Source organism: Pituophis catenifer, unplaced genomic scaffold, assembly GCF_029215685.1.
Source record: "Pituophis catenifer annectens isolate HBS135680 unplaced genomic scaffold, rPitCat1.0.hap2 SCAF_14, whole genome shotgun sequence".
In the NCBI taxonomy this organism is placed as follows: domain Eukaryota; kingdom Metazoa; phylum Chordata; class Lepidosauria; order Squamata; family Colubridae; genus Pituophis; species Pituophis catenifer.
In genome coordinates, this window is record NW_027256894.1 from 23,359,456 (window position 1) to 23,381,476 (window position 22,021).

General features: G+C 53.9%; 1 protein-coding gene across 3 annotated transcripts; it reads left to right on the forward strand.

Moving 5' to 3' along the window:
- Positions 1–406: 406 nt before the first annotated feature.
- Positions 407–20,477, forward strand: TPM1 (tropomyosin 1). 3 transcript variants are annotated; one of them, XM_070953701.1, is made up of 10 exons: positions 408–644; positions 1,881–2,006; positions 7,908–8,041; positions 8,760–8,877; positions 9,451–9,521; positions 10,508–10,583; positions 12,107–12,169; positions 12,735–12,804; positions 14,276–14,354; positions 16,693–16,785. In XM_070953701.1, exons 1-10 carry the CDS (start codon positions 531–533, stop codon positions 16,694–16,696), a joined length of 855 nt encoding a protein of 284 aa, XP_070809802.1. In that variant the 5' UTR covers positions 408–530; the 3' UTR covers positions 16,697–16,785. The 3 variants fall into 3 exon arrangements, with proteins under 3 accessions (XP_070809803.1, XP_070809802.1, XP_070809804.1); XM_070953702.1 differs by lacking the exon at positions 14,276–14,354 and having other exon boundaries at positions 407–644; positions 16,693–17,044; XM_070953703.1 differs by lacking the exons at positions 14,276–14,354; positions 16,693–16,785 and adding an exon at positions 19,608–20,477.
- Positions 20,478–22,021: the final 1,544 nt, after the last annotated feature.

Genomic DNA, 22,021 nt, shown 5'->3' on the forward strand with positions numbered 1-22,021 from the left:
GGCGCTGCCCCTCCTGGCTTGCCACTTTCTCCCGAGTAGAGCTGAGCAGGCGGGGGGGGCTTCTGCAGACGGCAGCCTCCCCAGCCCACCTCCGGGACCCCGGTGCAGCCCCGGGGCGCCTCCTCCTCCCTCCCTGCCAAGCGAAGCGGCCTTTCCTGGGTGGGCGCGGGAGGAGGAAGCGGCTGGCGACGGGGATCGTCGGGGTAGACTGCCTCTGCTCAAGGCGGGAGCGCCAGCCCTGCGAGGGAGGCCGCCGCCGCCGCCCTGCCCTTCTTTAGGCATCGGCGAGGGCAGGCGGGGCCCGGGCGGAGGGGGCGGCGCGCGCGGAGCCCTTTCCCAAAAAAGCATTGGCTGCCCGGCGGAATGCGGCGCCCCCACCCCGCCCCGCGAGGGTACTTATCCGCCCGCGGCCGCCGCGGAGCCGCTCGCACTCCGGCCACTTCGACCGTCCCAGCGCAGCTCCGCCGCCGCCGCCTCCTCTTCCTCCTCCTCGACGGACTTTTGGCAACTGCCCCGCCGCCGCCGCCGCCATGGACGCCATCAAGAAGAAGATGCAGATGCTGAAGCTGGACAAGGAGAACGCGCTGGACCGCGCCGAGCAAGCCGAGGCCGACAAGAAGGCCGCCGAGGAGCGCAGCAAGCAGGTGGGCCGCCCCCGCCCCCCCCCGGGAAGGAGCAGCCGTTCGCTCTGGACCTCCCGAAAGAGAAGGCGGGATGCCTTCTGCGCTCCCCCCACGGCCCGCTTCGGGAATTGGGAGGGGGGTCTCGGCATCGCCCTCGGCGGGGATTGGGAAGAGCGCGGGGGGAGGGGGCTGTCCTCCCTGGACTGGGCTGTGTCCTTCTGCCGGCCGATCCTCCCCCCCCCCCCCGCTTTGAAGTGGGGATCCTGGATCCCAGGTAGTTGGTTGAAGGGACCCGGGTTGGTCGTTTCCGAGAAAAAGCAGCCAAGTAAAGTTGATAGAGCCACGTTGGGGGGAAAGACCCCCCTCCCCCCTTTGCCTCCCCGGGGAGTCTCATATCATTAGTTACAGCACATCAGGGCCAATCTAAGCCTTCCCCACTTGATGCCTTGCAGATGTGTTGGGACTACACCTCCGGTGGTTCCCAGCTCAAACAGCTGGGATTTGAGGCCACAGCTGAAAGCAGCTGGATGATGGAAGGTTTTGATGGGGGGGAACCTGGCCTGGTTCAGGCTCTGGGGCTTCACCCAAAGTACAGGAAGGCGACTGACTCGGGCATCGAACCCAGAGACCTTAAGGCAGCCCAGCCCTCTTTTCTCAGCTGGCCTGGTCCTCCACAGGCTTGAGGACTTTCCAACCGGCCCTGTTCCTGCAATAGGCTTAACCTGGGTAAACTTGCTTCCCCCTCCTCTGGGGCTGCAGTTCCCCTAGCCATGAACTGCAGCTTCATTCAGCAACACTCTGGGTCCCAAAAGCAACCACAGCATCCAAGTTAGACGGGTCGTGTGAACTCGGTGACCGGGTTGTGCCCCAGGGAGGGGGCAGATGGAAGGGAAGGCCGGACCGGGAGAGATTAAAAGTGCTTCCTCCTCTTTTTGCCTCTGGCCTGTGTGGCTAGTTGGAGGAAGACATTGTGCAGTTGGAAAAGCAACTGCGGGTCTCGGAGGATGAGAGGGACCGCATCCTGGAGGAGCTGCATAGCGCTGAGGACAGCCTACTCACTGCGGACGAGAAGGCCACCAAGGTAGCCTCTCTGGATGCGCTAACCTCTTTCTCTCCTGTTTTCCTCCCTCTGTCCTTCTGCACCTCTTCTCCTTCTTCACGCCGTCTTCACGCCATCGCGTTGCCTGCTGCACCCCCTTCCCTTCCCCCCACTCCCCCTCATCAACCCCCCTTCCCTGGTTCCCAACCTTCGGGCAGTTGGAAGATGAGTTGGTGTCTCTGCAAAAGAAGCTGAAGAGCACTGAAGATGAGCTGGACAAATATTCAGAGTCCCTGAAAGATGCCCAGGAGAAGCTGGAGGTGGCAGAGAAGAAAGCTACAGATGTGAGTACTTCTCTAACCCCCCTGCCCCCACCCAATGAGCATGTGCCCCCACCTTTCTGCCTCTTCTGGTCACTCAATCTCTCTCCCTGCTGTGGGGATCAGCCCCCCTGCCAGGACCCAAGCATGAGGCCTTGGCATGAGATGTGCCATCCATCAGCCAAGAATCCTGGACACCTGGGTAGCTCCTGCTGGTCCAGATGCCCAGCCGGTATTGTTGCCAAGGAAGCAGCAGAGATGTGTCCTGCTGTGTTCCTAGGAGCCATACCTGGAGCTGTTTTGGGGAAGGTTGCTTGGATATCAGGCCGGAGCCCTCAGGTGTAAAAAAAAAAAAAAACTTCTTCCCAGAACCAAATCCTTGGAAATGGAGAGGGGCTCCGATGCGTGTAAGAGACCGCACAGCACCCACATTGGTGAAAATGCTTGTCTGGGCCAGCAGACCTATTGAGTCCTTGAGCCGAGATTCCCATGTGGGAAAAGGTACCCAGAGGACAAATGCTGATGCCTCAGAGGTGCAAAGATAGGCCGCTGATGCTTGATGCCCAAGGCGTGCCAAGAGGCTTCTTGTCGTGCCAAGGAGGGGATACTTGCTGGGTCGGCAATCAGTCAAGGCTGGGGCCGGATCCAGAGACCCGGTGGGTGGGGGTTATATATAGCTCAGCACTTTATATGGAAGAGGGAGCGAGCGCTCTCTCCCACCCACCTGTCTAAGTATCAAATCGTCCTATGGCTGTAGCCCTCAAGCATTCCCGGCCCCACAGCCTTCCCTGCAATTCATTCCAAATCTGGGCTGTCGGCCCCTTAAGGTTGGGGGGGGGGAAGTCAGACATCCCAAGCAGATGATGTCATGCGGAGGGCTACCACTCTCTTTAAGGGAAAGAAACCAGCTCTCCCAGGCCTGCTAGAAAATGCCGTGATCACGTGGGGGTTTTAAGGCACAGCAAGAGCAGCCAGGCCAGAGCAGAGGAAAAGCCAACGTGGAAGGCAAACGGGGCAGAGCCATGAGCGCTGGGAGCCTTTCTGAGGCTTTCACTTTTGCCTAGCTCCTTGTGGAAGGCTGGTTCTGCCTGGCCCAACAGAAATCTGACTTCATTTCAACTCTGGAACCGCAGAGAGCTTGTCCTCCGCAAGAGGCTGCTGTGCCTAATCTGGCTCAGATGCGCCCTCTGCGCTGTGGCTTTTCGATAGATGGGAGTCAGCATTCCAGCCGGGCGTTTATTTAACTTGTTCAAAGGAACCGCAAATAGATCCCGGGGAAGATATTCCTTATAAGGAAGAGAATGCAGACTATTTTGAAATAGCTTGTCTCGGTTAAAGGCAGGAGAGGAGGAGGAGGAGGAGGGAGGGAGGGAGGGAGGGAGGGAGGGAGGGAGGGAAGGAAGGGGGCCAGAGAAATGCTACTGAATTTGCAGAGAGGAGGCTCTGCTGGTTTTTTTCACCCTCCAGGGAAAAAGGTTTATTTCCTTGTAGGCATAGAGGGGAATCGGGGGACCTTGTCCCCAGTGGTAGATTCTTCTTCTTCTAAGTAGTGCATAAGTCTTGCCTTTCCTCCCTTTGGCCCTTAAAAGATTTTGTATTTTGTAGAAAGAGAGAAGGCGACTGCAGGGTTGAGGGTGTGGTAGGTGAGGAACAGCTGCTGGGACAGATGTGCAGGACGAGGGTGGAGGGGGGTGCCAGGAAGAGCTCACCTTTGCTGGCGCGACTGGGCCATGACTCATGGCTGTGCTCAGCTGTGCGTCTTGCATCACTTCCGTGGCGAGTACGAACTCTGCCTGGGGGAGGGGGGGAGGGCCAGGCAGCCTGAGTAACCGTTGGGCTGGCTGGGAAGGTGTCTCCCAAGCTTCCTAACTGCACAGCTCCTCTTTCAAAAATACCTTTTCCCCCTTCAGGCTGGAACCTTGTAGATCAAGTGACCCTGCCTGAACATGCATTTTGCAAAAAAGGGGCCGGGAGCCCCTTCTGGAGGCTGCCAAGGAGGAGGTGGCCATGCCGCCTTCGAAGTCAAGATTCTCGTGGTTTTCTCTCCTGGGGAAACTAGGAAGGGGACAGGTCTGTTACGGCAAATCTCTCCTCTTTAGAAGGGGCTTTGTTCAGTCTAGTGAGGTGGTTTTCTGGATAAGGACAGCTGTGTTCCGAAGCCCCCGGCCCAATTACAGCACCCGTGTGGATTCCCTCCAGGTGCTTGAATGAGAGGCCAAAGTCGGGCTGGGAAAAGCCACCAATATCCTATTGCCTGCAGTCCGTCCTGGCTGGGCTTCTTCAGCCCTGTCGGCTCTTCCTCGCCCTCCTGGCCAACCTTGCGGCTCATTGGACTGAACCAGCCAAATTGTGATTTGGGTTGCCAGATTCTTATCCTTGGCTGGCTTTAGCTGCAGTTCCTCCTGGCGGATAAACCAGGAGGGGGAAATCTCATTATGCTCGCCTCTCATTTTCTCACCCAGATTTACGGAGAGAAAAAGGGGAGGAACAGGTCAGCCGGCAGAGCGGACAGAACTGGGCTGGGGGAGCAGAGATGACCTGGCTGAGGCTGTTAGCCTTGTAGTCCACACCATCTCAGCCCAGCACCAGGTTGGGGCTTTTTTGGGATAGTGGATGGGCCTCCTGCTGTTCGCCAGGGTTTGAGTGGGAGTGGGGGGGATCTTGGAAATCTCAGGCTTCCAATCCTTCCATATTGGGAAAGCCCTGAGGTCATCACCAGTAGGCTCTGCTACTGTTTAACTGAGCATTTCTTTGCCCACTTGAAGGAGTCCCCGTCCTTGAAGATGGTTGCATTGGAGGGAGGTTTCCGGCCAGCTGTGCCCTTCCCCGGAGGTTGTAAACCGCCTTCTTTCCACAACTCTCTTTTCACGCTAGCTGCTGCTTTCACGCCCATCCTGGGGATTTCCTGGGGAGTTGTGCTGGCTCGCCCAGTAATGCCCTTTGCGCTGCCCTCCTTGGTTTCTTGGGAACAGTCTCCCAGGGGAAGTCCCCAGATTTCTTCCCAGGCTCTGCGGGTCTCCTGGAAGTCAACCTATTTTTCCACAACAGTTTTTGCATTTGGTTGTTGCAAGACGGCTTGAGACACTGGGCGGAAATGGGGGGAGGGAGGTTGCCAGGTGTGAGAAGGGGGTGCCCTTTCTCCAGCACAGGAACGGCTCCTATCGCCTGTCTGGGGCCACCAGTGAGCTTCCCAGACTAGCCGGTTTTGGAGGATTCAGGCTCCTGCCGTCCCCAAGACAGGCTCGCTCCGTCCTCAGCTTTCTGCAGATGAGCCAGCACATGTGGTGCCTTCCTTAGGTCACTCTTAGGCCTTTTCCTGCCCTCTCCCCTTCTGGGCCCTCCGTGGGGCGCTTGTGCTGGCACAGGCCCTGCAAAACGAGGCTCCCTGTCCCTTTGCCCCCCCCCCGTCAGCAGGGCGCCCGCCAGCTGTTGCCCAACCGCTGCTGGGGACCATTTGCCGGGACTGGCAGATCAGCGGGGGGGGGGATGCGCTTGTCCTGCCGGGCGGTTCGCCGCATCGGGCCAGCCTGAGCGGTGCGGGCTCTGCGGGGGCCGCCGGGGGCGTCCAGGCGGGGCTGAGCCGGGCTGGGGAGGCGGGCGCTGCGGCGCGCGGAGGGCGGGCGGCCCGGCTGCTGCTGCTGCTGCTCCTCCCTCCCTTCCCGGCCCGCCCGCCCGCCCGCGCCTTCCTCTTCCTCCGCTCGCCTGCCTTCCTCCTGCGCTGCGGGCCCGATGGCGGCGGGGCTGAGCTCGCTCGAGGCGGTGCGCAGGAAGATCCGCAGCCTGCAGGAACAGGCGGACAGCGCCGAGGAGCAGGCGGGGCGGCTGCAGCGCGAGCTGGACGAGGAGCGGGCGCTGCGCGAGCAGGTGAGTCGGCCGGGAGGGACAAAGGCGCCCCCCCCCATCGGAGCGCTTCGCCCACCTGGCCGCCTCCCTTCCGCCCTGCGCGGCGGCCAGAGAGGGTGGGGGAGGCCGGCTCAGGGGATGCCGTCGGGAGGCCTTGGCCGCCCTGCCCGGCCCTAACCCCGCAGGCAGCGCCCCTGCCCCGCCAGGTGCGAGGGAAACGGAGGAGACGCCTTCCGCCTCTGCAGGGGCTCCAGGCTCCCCCTTCCAGCCTTCGGGCGACTCCAGCCGGCACAACCGCTGCCTCTCCAGATGGGAGCTCCCAGTTCAGGGTCCCTCTGGTTCCAGGGGCTCCCTGGATCCTTCGTGAGAGCCACCGCCTTTGGCTGCTTTCCCAGACCTCCCCCCTTTTTTTCTCTGATGCTCTGCCCACCACGGGCCCTGAGCGCCCCCCCCCAAGGAGCGCCTGGTGAGGGTGGGGTCCTTTCCTGGCACCTGTAGGGCTCCTCCCAAGCGGGAATGGTCCAGGCTGCAAAACCACTGCGACTCTGCCTATTCCAGACTTCGACTGATTTTAGGGAACCCCACAATGGCAAGGAAGCCCTCAAGCCACTGGGACCAGCAGGAGCCTGTAACTGGGAGCCCCAGTCTGGCCCAATTTTGCACTTCTGGCTAAAAGGCTCCCTTGGAGTCCAAGGAAAGTTGCTTTCTGGGGCTGTTTTTGCGGAGACTGAAATCAGTTGGAATCTGGGTGAAGGAGTGGGTGCAGGGGGGCTAATATATGGGCTCCCTCCCTTTCTCTGGCGGCAGTGAAGACGAGGAGGGCCTTTGCTGCTGAACCCCTCTGAATGCCACCTTTTTAGCCAGGTAGCCTTGGGGTTTGGAGGCTGACCTGAACAGATCTCTCCCACCTGCCCCCTTGGCCAGCCAGAGGCCTGGACGGAATCCGGATCTTCTTTCCAAAGACAGTGGCACATGGGCACTGGGGAGGGTGGGGCTGTTGCTTTCCAAGGGGGAACTGAAGATCTTAATCCCTCTTTTGGCCAAACTCTGCCAGAATCAGCCACCTGGAGTGGAGCTGGCCTTGGACGCCTCCTTTGGAATAATGGTATTTTTGTGACCATATAAGGAAACGGCTTTGCTTTGTGGAAAATAGAAAGGGATAATAATTGGCCCTGCTGGTTTCTCTTTGGGAACAGGAAGTAGGAAAGTGACCTTTCGGCCTCCAAGGGACTCAGCCAGATCCCTTTTGGTGTAATGATTAACATGAGCGCCATCCTTTCTCTTTCCCTGCAGGGGAAAAGTATGCAAGGCAAATTCTGTTGTGTGGTTTGGGTTGGGTCCCCCCTCCCCCTCCCCTGAGATGTGCTTTGCTCTGCTTGAATTAAAAGTGGCTGAAGTAGCCACTGGATAAACTTGGCTGGGAGTTGATCTGGATTAGCATTCAAGAGGAGCATTTCCTGTAAGAGAAGGGTCTCCAACCTTGGCCACCTTCAGCCTTGTGGACTTTAACTCCCAGAATTCCTCAGCTAGCATGCGCTGGCTGGGGAATTCTGGGAGTTGAAGTCCACAAGGCTGAAGGTGGCCAAGGTTGGAGACCCTTGCTGTAAGGGCGGCCTTTGCAGCCGCTTGGTCTCTTCGCATCGGGCTTGTGGACTGGCCTGGATGCTCTTCTCGTGGCTTCCTTCCTGCGTGGCCTGAGCCAAAAGGTAGAGACATATTCAGGGTGGCCAAGGGAGCATGGCTGTTGGGTAGTTTTAGGAAGCCAAGAAGAGAGTGGGTTTGGTGCAAAGTACAATGGCTGTGATCTGCTTTAATTCATTGGTGTCATGCTCTCTGTCCAATTTTAAGTTAAATTGCGCTTATGGCTTACGGTAGAAAAAAAGTCATTTTTCTTCTCCTTTGTTTCTTGGCTGTGAAGTGGAGAGAATGGACAGGCAGTGCCAAAACCAAGGATGTCTGACCCTGGTTCTGGGGAGGGGGGGGTGTTCTCCCCGCACCTCCCTCTTCGTGGTTTAATGCTGCCCTCCTGCCCACTTTGCAAAAACGAGCATCTTCCCTTCCTTCCTCCCTTCCTGCTCCCAGGCTGAGAGCGATGTGGCTTCTCTGAACAGGCGCATCCAGCTGGTGGAGGAGGAGCTGGATCGTGCCCAGGAGCGCCTGACGACAGCCCTGCAGAAGCTGGAGGAGGCCGAGAAGGCGGCAGACGAGAGCGAGAGGTGAGGCTGGGCCCCTTGGCATGGAGGGTGCTTGGCTGGCACAGAGTTACGCCCCTCGGGATAATATAGTGTCCTGGTGTCCTTTGGGTTCTGAGGGGTCTGGCCTTTTGCTTTAAGGGGAACTCGGTGAAACATAGAGATGTAGAATGGGAAGGGACCTCAGAGGCCATCAAGTCCAACCCCTGCACATTGCAGAATTCACTATATCATCCACAATAGGTGGGTATCCAGCCTCTGTTTGAAAATTGGCAGTGAAGGAAAAGAAACCACATAATGGGACAATTTCAGGGCGACTTCCCTTTAGGTCAGTGTTTCTCAATCTTTGCAAATTTAACGTGTGGACTTTGACTCCCAGAATTCCCCAGCCAGCCTCACTTCTTAAAGAGAAACACTGGTCTAGACCAGCGTTGATTAAGGAGAGGCTCTCTTCTCTCTCATACACACACAAACAGGCGCACACGCAGGGGAGAGGGGGAGGGAGTGCCATCTGAACATGTGCAGGATGGAGCGTGTGGACAGGCGGGCTTTGGGTGCAGAAGCCTTGCAGGGTGCCATCCTCCCTTTCTGAGGCAGCCACTTTGGTCGAGTTAGGAAGGATGGTGGCATTTGAGGCACTTGGGATCAGGGGCACCAGGGTGGTTGCAGCCCAAACCGGGCGGGTGGCACTGGGAAGGCTGGGCTTCCTGGCTTTGCCCGTGACGATGCCCTTCTCTCCCAGAGGCATGAAGGTCATTGAGAGCAGAGCCCTGAAGGATGAGGAGAAGATGGAGATCCAAGAGATCCAACTGAGAGAGGCCAAGAACATCGCTGAGGACGCTGACCGGAAGTACGAGGAGGTGAGCCTCAGCTGACCCTGGCCTGGCATCTGGCCTGGCATCCCGTTGGATGTAGTGGGGGTCTCTGGGAGACTTTGGGCTTCAGGCAGTCCCGCCAGGAATGGGCAGAAGAGGAGTGGAAGCTGTTTGCCAGCTCCTGCTTGCTTCTCTGTCCATCCAGTTGCAGTTTCAAGACCACCTTTGCCCAGAGCTTCCGCCCACCACATTTGACCAATCGGGGACAGCCTGCTAAGGGCCCCCACCTGCCAGGAGGGGGCTGATGGTGGAGCGGCCCCTCCTTGGAAACTGCTTGACCCCAAAGTCTGCACGTGGCTCTTCCGGAGAGCTTTGGTGGACAAACGTCTGTGCTGCCGCCTCTTAATTGTATAACGTCCAACTTTGTCTTTGAATCCTAATATTCCACTCTGTAAGCCTCCAGAGCCTGGCTAGTTTCAGAAATGCCTTTTAGAAGGAAGCAAGCCCATTCTGCCAGGCTCCGTTGCTGGGAATCCAGCACCCGGAAGGCAGCCGTTGGCTGGAGTGCCTTCTCCCGGCTTCATCTCCCCCCCGCTTCTGTTTCCCCGGCGGCTCTAGGTGGCCCGGAAGCTGGTGATCATCGAGAGTGACCTGGAGCGTGCAGAAGAACGGGCTGAGCTCTCCGAAAGGTGGGTCTCCCTCCCTGGGCGGCGGCTGCTGCTGCTGCCGGCCTTGCGCCGCCCGTGGATGTGGTGGCTGTTGTGGTGTCCGCGGCAACCGTGCTCGGCTGTGCACCCCAGCGGAAGGGGCTGCGGTGTGTGTCCGCCTGCCTGTGTTTGCTTCTGTGTGCTTCAGGCCGTGTCGGAGTTAGGGGGAGCTCTAGTGTGGTTTGGGTCACTGCATGCTGTGGTTGTCACTGGCTCACCGATTTTTGTGAATGGCTCTTGTGCGTTTCCTGTGTTCACTAACAGCCAAGTCCGACAGCTGGAAGAACAGCTAAGAACAATGGACCAGACCTTGAAAGCGCTCATGGCAGCCGAGGAAAAGGTACTGGCACGCGTCAGCCTCTGTCGGTGAATGCAAAGACCGGGCTTAGCCGCAGCCCAGACCTTTCGGCTGCTTTCGCCTTCTTGCTGGCCTCCTTCTTTTCCTTGCGTCCTTCTGCATCGCTTGAGTGGCAGTTCTTTGTCTCCAAAAGCACCGATCGGACGTGTGTGTACGTGGAAGCCTTGTGGCCGTGACTGAGCCCTAGGAAAGGAGCTGACTGCTCTGGGACCCCTTGGGTTGTAACCAAGGCTGAACGTGGCCGTGGCCTCTGCCAGTCGGGCATCTAAAATGCTGCAGAGCTGCAAAACACCCACCTGTTTGCAAAAGGCTGCTGGTTTGGCTGCCTTTTATTAGAGGAGAGGGGCTCTTAATTGGGAGAACCTGCCCCTCCTTCCTTGTGTACCCTCCGCTGCAGGCGAGAGCGCAGAGGGGATTTTCTCTCCGTGCCCCTCGACCACGGTAGCAGTCTCGATTTGGTGGTCCCAGAGGAATGCAGCTGCTTTCGAGGCCCTTTCCTTGAGCTTTAAGATTCCATTTTCATTTTTTTTCTATCTTTTCTCCCCCTCTCTTCTTGGGCTTGACTGGTCTTCCTCCTGCCCCCTTTCCTGGCTGCGTTCCCAAATAATAGCAAATGTGCTGAACTTGAAGAGGAATTGAAAACTGTGACCAACAACCTGAGGTCGCTGGAAGCTCAGGCGGAGAAGGTAGGACGAGCAGGGAGGAGCAAGGCAAGGTGGGGAAGAAAGCAGCTGCCCCCAACACAGGACTTGCCTTTGAGTCCCGCAGTTACCTGGCCTTGTCCACTTCGCTTTTCTGCCCACGAGTTACCAGGTGGCCTCCGAGGGGATATGCGGCCTCGTTCGGAGTCAAGCAGTTGGCGGTTTTGGCAACTGGCGGATGGGTGGGCCTCAACTCCCAGAATTTCCCAGCCAGCATAGATGGACTCCAGCCCTCCATGGGTGAGGAATCCTGTGAATTGAAGTTCACATGCCTTAAAGTTGTCTGCTCTTCTGGACCGCTCTGGATTTAATCTCAGATTGTGGCAGCTGGGCAGCCTGAAATCACCAGAAGTGCCAAGGATTAAAGGGAGACCTTTTGAGGTGGTCTCCCATTTGAGCACACGGGCATCTGATCTGGCAGCGAAGTGGAAGGAAAGGAGCACCAGCGACTTTATTTCATGAATCTGCACACTGCGCAAATTTTCAGGGACTTGCATTTTTTTCCAGAGTGATTTTTTTTTTAACTTTCTCTGGCTTTGTCACAAGCCAGGTTGGTATCAGTGGTTCTTCTTTGCCACCCAGCTCAGAGAGCGCCAAGGACTCCCCAGTTCAACCCAGGCAGCATTTATTCCCTCCTCTTGGATCTGCCCTGCTCCACTTTCTCAGAGGAGAGCCTGGCTCCAGGAGAGGAAGTGCTTTCCTCTTGTGAAATTGAGAAGAGGCTCAGGAGCACATCTGTCCTTGGCAGCAAATGGGCTTCATCTTGCAAAGCCACTTAGCCTGGTTCCCCTAAGCAGCAAAACCGGAAGTAAAGAGGAGCTGTCGGCCTTGGGGAGGGGAGGGGGTCTTTGCAGGAGCGTTCCTAATTCCCCAGGCTCTTCCTGTGGTCCAGGAACTCCCTCGGATGCCTGTTTCTGTCCCTGTTTGGCTCTGAAGGGGTCCACGTCTTCCTTCTCCTTCCTTTCAACCAGTGTGCGGAAAAGGGAAGTCCGAGGTGCTGACGTTGCCCTGGGCTGAGCGAGGGAGGGGGGCCCTTGCAGCCCTCCAGTGGCTGCTTTGTGCGCTGGGCGGTTGTGCAGCCCAGATGGCAAGATGGGCAAGACAGGCTTCTCCTGGCGGAGGAGAAGAAAGCATCCATTTGGGGGGGTTCAGGAGACGTTTTGAGTTGGAAAGCTGGACTTTTGGAAGCGGTGGCAGCCAGTATTTTTTAGTATTCATATTTTCTTTAGAAAAATATGGCTGTGCCCGAAGTCCCCTGGTCTTAGGCTGCAACTTCCACCTGGCCCCCCAGCAGATGGGAGTTGTAGTCCAACATCCGTGGACAGGGCCTGCTTTCCGTGGGCTACAGCTCTTCGCTCAGCCCCATCTGATCCAACTTCCTGCTTGATTTTGAGCTGGCAGCCTCTCAGGGCTCCTGTTGTGCAACCGGCTTGGAGAGGGCGGTTGATCGGGTGGCTTGGAGTGGTTCCTCACATCGGGTGTGCTGTGTTTTTCCTTTCCACTTGCAGTACTCTCAGAAGGAAGACAAATACGAAGAGGAAATCAAGATCCTTACTGACAAACTGAAAGAGGTAAACCTCCCCAAAACAAGGAAGCTGGTTTTCTGGAGGAGGAGGGTCAACATTGCTGGGATTTCTTTTGCTTCCTGGAGTGCTGAGGTGGCCCAGGGGAGTGTCAGCCGCTCAGGGTGTGCAGAAGTGTGTTGCACTTTGTCCCAAAGCCACACTCCGCTCTTCATCCGCTCCCCTGCAGTCAAAGGAGGAAAACCTCCTTCATGGAGCGCAATAAAACCTTTGTGCAGCCGGACTGTGGAGCTCTTCTCTTGGGAATGTTGCACAAACAGAGGAGGAGGATTCCCACTCTGGTCATATCCTGAGGGCCCGGATCCTCCGTCCTCCATTTCCAGTCCGTGCATCCTCTGACCAGCTTCCCGATGCTCTTTTGGGGCTTCCTCTGATGAGAGCACCCTTGTTTTTCTGGTGGGAATGGCTGAACACACCTTGGGCTGCTTCACCTCCAGTTTTGGCATTGGGGGCAGCTCTTTGTATTGCTCTGTATCCAGTGGGCTTTTTCTGGGGGAAACGCCCTGGTGGCCCAAGCCGCCTCCTGACCCGCCTACGTGTGCTTTGACCACAGGCTGAGACCCGAGCTGAATTTGCAGAGAGGTCAGTAACCAAGCTAGAGAAGAGTATCGACGACTTAGAAGGTATGTTTCTTTGCTTGCCTCTGTTCTTCTCCAGCTGCTGCTGCCCTCAGGCCGCTGCTTCCCACAGGGTGATCCTGGTCAGTCTCCCTGGACTGGGTGCTGACTGCTTGTCCCTCGGGGCGTTTCCCTCTTAAGCAAGAGGTGAAGGTGCTTGAGGGGGGCTTTCAGCTATTCAGCAGCCGCCCTTTGGCAGGTATCTTAGAACCAGGCATCAGGCCCCCATCCTCCATTGGAGGCTCCTTGGGCGAGGAGAGAAGAAAGAAACATTGCTTTAATGGAAATGAAGGGTGGGCGGTTTGAACATCTTAATGAATGTAAAAGTTGGGTTGAATATTTTATCATCCAAACGTCTCCAGTTCATTGACCGGCCTGTCTTGTCCCGGTCTGAGTTTCTTTCCCCTCAGTTAGGAATCCCAACAATGAGCTTAATTTCCAGATGCAAATAAGTGATGGTCACGGAGGTTTTTGGGTGGCAACCTCTGACTTGTTTGCGTGGGAACAGAGTCTGCGTGGCTTTGCACACCTGGATGGAAGGTTTCCCTTTGCCAAAGGCTGGGATTGGGTTTTTTCCGTGGAAGAATTTCATTATTACTAGGCTCACCAAGTCTGCTTGAGAAGACCAGGATAGTTGTTGGGTTGTGGCTGCAGGGCCACCCGGACCTCTCCTGCCAAGGGACCGATGAAAGGAGCGCTTGGGCAAATACCATGTTGAGGCCTGTGAGGAGCCCAGGAGCTGGGGCTGCCAGCTGGGGCCTCAGCTTTGGGGTGAATGGCAAGGGGGGGGGGGAACAACATTTGGGGCACCACAGACTCCCCACGTTCGGTCATAGCCTTGTCCTCATGGAGGACCTCAGCTTGCCCTCAGTTGAGGAAGCTCTCTTGAAGAAGAGTCCCTTTAAAAAGTGGTTCAGAATTGGAGATTTAAGGAGGAAGTTGGTGTTTGGTGGAGAAGAGCCTCCAAACACTCTCTGGCCTGAGGTAGGGGAGAAGAGATGGAGAAAGTGGGGTCTCTTCCCTCCCTGAGCACCAAGCGGGTCCCCTGAGGATGGACCACCTCAGGGCCGTTTTCTTCTCGGGTGGGGTCTCTCCCTCTTCCAATTCCCCTGTCCTGCCTCCGTGCAGTTTGGGGTCTGGCAGCCAGGCGCTTTGAGCAAGCATCCCCACCAAGGGCAGAGGGGCCTCCACCTAGAACCAGCCTTCTGGAGACCAGGCCTACCCAGAAGCGCTTTTCCTACGACATCCCCAGAATCCTCGCTTTCCCGTCTGCCAGCTTGGCTTTTTCTCGTTCTTATTTTGTGAAAACCCTTTTCAAATCCTTCTCCTGACCTCTCTCGTGTTTTATTCCACACTCTCCCTCCTGCCGATGCCTGCACACCATCCTCCCTGCTCCCGGCCGGATTTCTGGACGGCGCTTCCTTTCATCACTGCCTCCTCTTTGCACTCCTTCCATCTTTTCCTCGGCAACTCTTAGACGAGTTGTATTCCCAGAAACTCAAGTACAAAGCCATCAGCGAGGAGCTGGATCACGCCCTCAACGACATGACCTCCATGTAAATGGCGCCCTGTTTTCTGCCTCCGCCTGGTCTCCCCCACCCTCCGCATGGTCTCAAGTCAGCCTTGCAAAGTTATGCGACCCTTGCTCCTTCTGTCCTATACATTGTAAGCGTGAGCGTGCTCTTTAAGCGCCTTCTGTTAAGTTTGTAGTCCTCAGTGTTTTGGAGAGGACTGGCACAGAATGCAGTTGGCAATCAGCGGGTGGCATTGCCCCTTATTCGTGCAAATACTGTTGTGTTAGCCCTGGGTTTCAGCAGCTTTTCCAGAGTCATTTAGCAGACTCTCTAATGAGGGGGCAAGAGAGCAATAGTCATTAACGCCCTGAGATTATTCTGAATTAAGGCTGAAGGAGCAAGCGTTTTGCCTGGTCAATTCAGGGCAAGGCTCACTTGAATGAGTGTCCCTTCCTTTCCTTTCTTCTGCTTTCCTCCACTTGGTTCCACACCATTTTCTTAATCTTTAGTTTCTCCTTTCAGTTCTCTTCCGTTTCAGCATTTCTCTGCTTCTGCACCGAAGCCCCCCACCTGCTCTTCCGGTTGGCAAGCCAAACCTTCTTCTTAAGAAACTCCCCGTAAATAGAGGGTATTTTTAACGTCAGATCCAATCAGGTCCACAGTGCCTGTGCAAGCTTTTTTGTGGAAAATGCCTGTACAAGAGCAAATTCTTGAGCAGGAAAACGCGTAATATTTCTCCCTGGAGTGGGATCTCTGCATTTGGCAGACGGTGGCCGCCTCTCTTGCCTCTGTGGACTCACACAAATTCACAGCAAGGGAGCCCCCTCGAAGTACAATTAACCTGAAAACCCCCTTTACTTTTGATTTTAATTAGGCAGTAGCCAAGGGTGAACGAGCACGTTTTTAGCAGAATATTCCTGAGACTACTTGTCAAGGGATTGTCTTTTGAAAAAGTATAGTATTTATTCAAAAAGCATCCCACCTTTTATGTTTTAACCTATTACACATGTACACCTGTTAATATGTGTTTGCCTTCCCGTGTTTACTGAGAAAGTTATAATTATCCAGAAACTATTTAGAATGTATTTTGGGGGGAAAGTTTCACCAGATATGGTGGGGTTACAACTCCCTGTGGCCATTTTAGTCCAGCACAAAAGTTTTAGTTTGTGTAGTCCAGCACAGCCAGAAGTTCTTAGGTTAAAAAGTGGTTTTTAAAGGCTGTTTTAAATCTGTCAGTCGTTTCAAGTTTATACTGCATAAGAAATGCTAAATGGAAGTCAGTCGCACCTGACCAATAACCTTCCTACTAACCCTTGTGGAAACGGGCTGTACTAACTTATTAAAGTGGAAAAAAATCCCTAAAGCTAAGTGCCTGCTTGCATGAGAGCCATTTACTGTTGTGCAGAAGCTGCAGGTTGTTTCAGAGTGTGGAATCTCTGGCTGAAACCTCAGAGCTGAATTATGCTGGAGTGATTGGCATTCTCCCGGCTTAATTGACAAGCAACAATTAGCCCTGAGTTTGCCATTCAGCGGTTTGCTTTTGTTGTTCCCTTGGATTTCCAAAGTTATAGTCTGAATAATTGATCCTTTTTGTAGGTCTGGGTTCCTTGCATATTTGGGAAATTTTATATATACGTGTTTAACATTGTCTGCTGGTTGTTGTCTTTTACAAATTACTGGGCATTGTGCAGTTGACAGGATGGGGTGTGGCATGATTAAAATGCTATTAAGAAAAAGAATTTAACTTAAATCAAATGCCGCTTGGAAGTTCTGTGAAAAAGAGAGTGATCTCTCCCTGCTTAAAATGGGGTTGGTGAAGGGAGAGGGAAGCCTTGGCTGGAAGATGGTCCCTTTACGGAGCTTGCAAGGGCCAGAGAGCGAATGCCCACTTCAGACCTGACCCATTTCCAAAGGAGGGTTGGGCTTTTCAAAACACAGCTCAGATTTGACCAGTAAGCAGAGGAGAGGGGGAAATATCCAAATCCACTGGCTTCGATTTCATGAAAGCTCTGCAAGGTCAGATCTTGGAGGCGAAGTTAAAAGAACGAAAGATTTGATGCCCGTAGAGGGGGCTACCTCCAGGCTGGCAAGGCTCCCCTCGGAGGGCTTGGCTCTCTCTCTCCTCCAGGGGTTCTGTGGCCTGGCCTTGGATGCTGACCAAGATGGGGGTGAAAGGTTGTTGTAGGGCAGATGCTGTTTCCGTTATCCTGATGCATTTTTTTCTCCTCTGCTCTCCTTCCTTCCTTCCTTCCTTCCTTCCTTCCTTCCTTCCTTCCTTCCTTCCTTCCTTCCTTCCTTCCTTCCCTTCTTCTCTCCCTCCCTTCTTCCTTTCTCCATTTGCTCTGCCATTTTTACTTCTGTTTCTTTTATCTTCATACAGATAACTGTCTTTGTTTCACTCCTCCCAAGACCTCTCTTTCGTCAGCCTGGGTGAACCATCTTTTCCAAGCTGGTACCTGCTGTCCAGTTCCTTGGCTTCCCCTCCTCCTCCTTCCCCTCTCCCTCCTCCCTTTCCTCCTGGGGCTTGCCCACAGGATGGGAGGGGGCTCCTCCCCCACCCCTCCCCTGCCCTCCCCTCTCCCCACTTTGGGCCTTTCAACTGTACAGGAACTCTACAACTTTCACTGTAAAATAAACGAAAAATCCCGACGTCGTATCTGTTTTGCTGCTCCTTTTGCCTTTTATTTATGTCCTCCATTTCAAGTATGAATAAAGTTAAAAAATTTGCTTTCTTCTGTTAGGGATTCATTCTTTTATTTTCCTTTTTCACCCGCCTTTCTTTTTTTGTTCTTTTTCTCCCTTGCCCCTTTCGCAGCTCTTCTGGCAGGATGGAGCCCATGCAGGGAGGGGGTTTAGCAGCTTCGAGGGGATGGCAGGGGTCTCTGGAGGGAGGGGGCTTTGCTTCGGTCACTTGCTGGATGAGCATCCTGGGCTTCACTGGGGATGTGGTGGGGGGGGCGGAGTTGTGGCATGGAGGGGGGAGCCAGGGCAAGAGCGGAGGCTGGAGTGGATGGCTTGGGCTGAGGAGAAATGGCTGCAATGGGGAATGCACACCTGGAGGCCCCCTGCACACCTGGGTGGGGAATAGGCTGGGGAAGATGGAAGGCCATTCTGAGATCCCTGCTGGCTGAAGTGGGCTGGGCTGGGCCTTGGCCTATGCAGTTCTGGCTCCATCAGTAAGCCACAGTTGGGTTTTGACCAACCCAAATCCGGATTAGTGTAGAAATGGTTGTGACCTAGTTAAAAGCGAGTCAGTCATTGCCCCAAAGATGTTTGCAAGGCATGGGTCATCGATCCCACCTCTTCCTCCCTCCAGCTGGTGGGAATCCCCTTGGCTCTTGAAGCCCAACTTTGAGATTCCTTGACTGGCCGTTTCTGGGGCAGTTCCAGCAGCTGAGTCAATCCAGAGAGGGAGCCTCAGGTGGCTCATCCCAGCAGCAGGCCCATCGGGTGGACCTGCTCCCACATAGGCTACTTGTCCTTTACACAAAAGAGGGGGGGGGTACCCCAGCCTTCTCTTGGTCTTCCTAAATCAGTCTTCTGCAAATTGAGGCTCTGGTTTCTTCAAGCCTACCGTGAAATTCTAGAGGTCTTGCTCGTCACATCACCTAAAGAATCCAGAAGAACTTGGGTTGTGGACTCAGGACTAGCCAGAGTCACCTGCACAGAACCCAGGCTCAGAAGTGTCACACGTGAGAATTGCAAGCAGGGTCTTATGCATGAGCTCCCAGGGATGGGGAGGCAGAGATAGTTTGAAGACACTGGGTGGCCAGAGCAGATCTTGGACCAGGACCAGGCCGTCTCCCTTGCTGGAACTGACCAGTCCTGCCTTGTGGTCACCACCAGCACCTGCCCAGCCCTCTCCCTAGTACACACGAGTGAGCATCTTCTGACTAGGAGAGATGGGTTCCCCACTGGGCTGAGCCACGCCTGGCCCACCACTGATGGTGGAACTGCCTTCCTTCCTTCCTGAGATGCTTCATCGAAGGAGGTACAGAGCTCCTGCCTTGGTGTGTCTGACCTGTTTCTGATCTGTCCTACTAAACTGACTCTCTACAGAGTGACGTTCGGGGATAACCCTTTCTCTCTAACCGTTTCTCTTCTCTCTGCCTTTTTCCTTCCTTCTGTCCGCTTGCCGATTTGCACAGACCAGCTCTACCAACAGCTTGAGCAAAACCGGCGTCTCACTCATGAGCTGAAGTTGGCCCTGAATGAGGATTAAGCTTTCGTACTTCCTAACCCATGTGTCTTGACTCACCTGCCGTTGAATGATGCGAGAGACCTGTGTCCGCTGCTGGTTGGGGCTGAAGCTGGGTGGGCCTAGGAGGTTTTAAGATTCTGTCTTGGCATGTCCTTTTCAACCTTAAGAGGGGCTACACTCTTGATCATAGTTTGATAAAATGAGACCAAGGAGTCTCCTCCTTGGAAGGGGTAGTTTTACCAGCAGTTCTGGGCTTGGGGGTGGGGGGAATGCTGAAATTGGAACCTTGGTGAAGTTTGCTTCCTGTTGGGCTCTCACTTTTCTAGCCCAAGTCAAAACAACTTTGTGCATGGGCAGCGGAAAAGGGCCTTTGGTCGATCACCTCTGCCAGTTTTGTGGTACATTTGCATCGTTGTGAAGCTGCTGTTGCTGTGTTGATTGTATGTGGATCTCGAGCTTTTGTGCTTTTGTCTCCCATCACAGACCTGAATTTAATGCCTTTCCTACACAATATGCATGTGACTTTACACTAACAGCTATTGCGAAAGCTGCTTTACTTTTCCCTAGCAGCAGAACAATACCTGAAACTTCCCTAGCAGACAGATAGCTGCCTCTTTCCTTCACCCTCCACGTTGTCATGTTCTACCATTTCTGCAGTCCTGGTGGAGTAAAATTGCAAAATACTTTTGTCGGCATTTTTAGAACATGGATTTTTCTTTTCTTTCTGCTGCAACCTAACTTTGTCCCCACCTTTTTAAATTTGTGATAGAAAAAGGGCAGACTTACTTTCTTTTTAGAAGACGGGTTGAGTCAGCCAGTTGCTGCAGCAATAACTGACAAATCACCAACTCCGTTAGGTGTTTAAGGTGCTCAGGTTCTGCCTTAAATATGCCAAAACAAGTTTGTCACTTGACTTGGCCAGATCAGTTTGGGGCAGTGACCTGGCTAAAAGGTGCTTTATCCCTTTTTTTATTTCAAATACTTTGACTGCCATAGTGAAGCTATGCATAGGTGTTTCACCGCAATGTTTGCCTTCCTGCCATTAAAGGATGCCTCCAAATGACTCCTTTTCATTTTTTTTTGACCCAAAACAGAAAAGGTGGCTAATGCAAAAGAAGAAAACTTCAATATGCATCAGATGCTGGACCAAACTCTACTGGAGTTAAACAACATGTGATAAGTCTCTTAGCTGGGACGGTGCCAACATCAATCATTTCTAGTTCTTTTTTTTTTTTAAAAAACACCTGCTTGCCATGAAACCTCTTGAAATGTGTCCTTATTTTATCATTCCCGCTTCCCCCCCCCCACCATGTTGCCACAATCATTACAGGCCCATCCCCTCTATCCAGATGTGGAGTCGGGGGAAAAATTAAGACGGGGAACAAGATGCAGGAATTATAGGGGGCATCTGCCACCTATGGGGTGCCCTTCTTGGGACTCCTGTTGCCTACGCTTTGGATGGAGTCGGTTAATGCCAATTGTCTGCAGGCTCCAAAAAATGGGAATATTCTTTTGTTAGGATTACCAAGATAGATCTCCTTCAGTTTAATTGTCAGGGACGCAGAGTGAAGGGGGGAGGGGATTTTAATCAGCTTGTCTTGAAAGAAAAGGCAGTCACGCCGCCCTCCAGCCCCTCCCTGGATAACTCAGCACTTCGCCCAGCCAGGAACTGTTTTTTTCCTGGAGGGGCCTGAGGCTCAGCATGAAAAGAAACTTCGAGCATCGGCGACATTTTGGTCTGCAAAAGGTTCTGTGGCGGCTTTGAAGCTCTGTTGTGCTTGGGAGTCATCCTTACCTTACACGGAGAACTTCCCACTGCAATTTTTATGTTGTCTGAACCAAATACTTTTTGATGTCTGCCACCTGTTTGTTCGACACGCCTTTCCCTTGTGTTGTTTTGAGCAGTTTTGGAGAATCATTTCTGTATGTAAACATTGTATAATTGATGATAATGAAATAAAACACACACTCTAGAACATTTTTTTTTTAAAAAAAACCCAACGGTTGTAGCCTTGTGATCTTTATTCTGCTACCTGAAGAGTTCCATCACTGGAGGTTTCCAAGCCAAAGTTGGATGGTCATTTGTCTGGGATGGTTTGTGGATTCCTGCTGGGCGGATTGGTGGAGAGTGAAGGTTTTCAACTTTGGCAATGTCCAGATGGGTGGATTTGGCTGGGGAATTCTGGGAGTTGAAGTCTACCCATCTGAAAGTTGTCATGTTTGAGAAACTCTGGTCTTCATGTTCCCCTTCTTCAACCCTACGATTCTAGGGCAGGAGTGTCCAACCTTGGCCACTTTTTAAGATCTGTGGCCTTCAACTCCCAGAAATTCCCAGCCAGCCACAGGTCTTAAAAGTTGCCACGGTTGGACACCCAGTTCTAGAGTTTACTTCTCCTTGCAATGCGATGCGATAGCCAGGCCCTTAGCAAAGTTAAACTTTGCTAAATGAAACCAGACTTTGTCTAAACTGGAGATAATTTTGGCAAATGATAAATGATTCTGCTTTATTGGGAAAGCGGGAATGAGAGTTAAAACAACAAGTGGTGCTAGGGGCCCCATCTGGTCTGCATTTTATGGCAGGTTTGAAAATTATTTGGCCTGGCCTGGTGCCCAAGTGGATGGGTTTAAAACTTAATTGGAACTGCATTCCCCTTCATTTCATGGATTCTGCTCTAGTCCATGTCTAGGGAGTGATTGTGAGTGGCCAAAATATCTGGCCTCCTGGGCTTTCCCCCTCTCCCCCCAAACAGGTCATTGCTCCTTCCGTTGTTTTTGGGCTAAAAGGGCAGAAAAGCACATCCCTGGGACATTTGAACCCCCTTCATTTTAACCGGCTGTTCAGTGAACTCAAGGCAGCCCAAAAATGGCTCCAGAGACAATAAGCCTCCAACTCTTCTGCTTGCTCTTCTGCACTCACATTTTATTCACTCCTGTCGGGGGAGGGGCTAAAATGCAGCTTGTCTTCAGGTAATACATGAAAACTGTATTTAGTAACTGCAGTTGAGACTGGCTAGTGGTTGGTTAAATGAAGTGGTCACTAAGTGAAACGGTAACTGCTTATTCTCTGACCAGCTTTCTTTTGGTTCATTGACTTGCCAAGATCGTACATGCAAGAACTAGTCGCAAAGTGACTTTTTCCTCACTGTTGTAACTGCAAACAGTCACTAAATGGCACCAGCAACCTGCGAGGCTTGGGGGTACCCATGAAGCCCTTCTAGCCAGTGGCCCGTTGTCCCAATTCAAACCACTTTAACTTGGCTGGAGAAGGCACGTTCTTGGTCCCTGCTATGCCCAGCGCCGCCTTTCTCTGGAGCTCCGTGGGGAAGTGATGGAGCAGTTCAGGGATTGGCATGAGCAGGTCTCCCGTGTGCCCTCCAAGTCCAAGAGGAGCAGCCCCAGGAAAAACAATCTTGAAGGCGGCCTGTGGGACTCCGGCTCCCAGGAGCCCCACGTGGGGATGATGGTCAATGTGCACTGGGAAGGCAAACCTCCAACCCTTATAGGCATG

Excerpts from the sequence above, each read along its gene's own strand:
- TPM1 (XM_070953702.1), top strand. The coding sequence starts at position 531 with ATGGACGCCATCAAGAAGAAGATGCAGATGCTGAAGCTGGACAAGGAG. Across the intron at positions 8,042-8,759 it reads GCGGCAGACGAGAGCGAGAG|AGGCATGAAGGTCATTGAGA; the intron begins GTGAGGCTGGGC and ends CTTCTCTCCCAG. Across the intron at positions 12,170-12,734 it reads TTACTGACAAACTGAAAGAG|GCTGAGACCCGAGCTGAATT; the intron begins GTAAACCTCCCC and ends CTTTGACCACAG.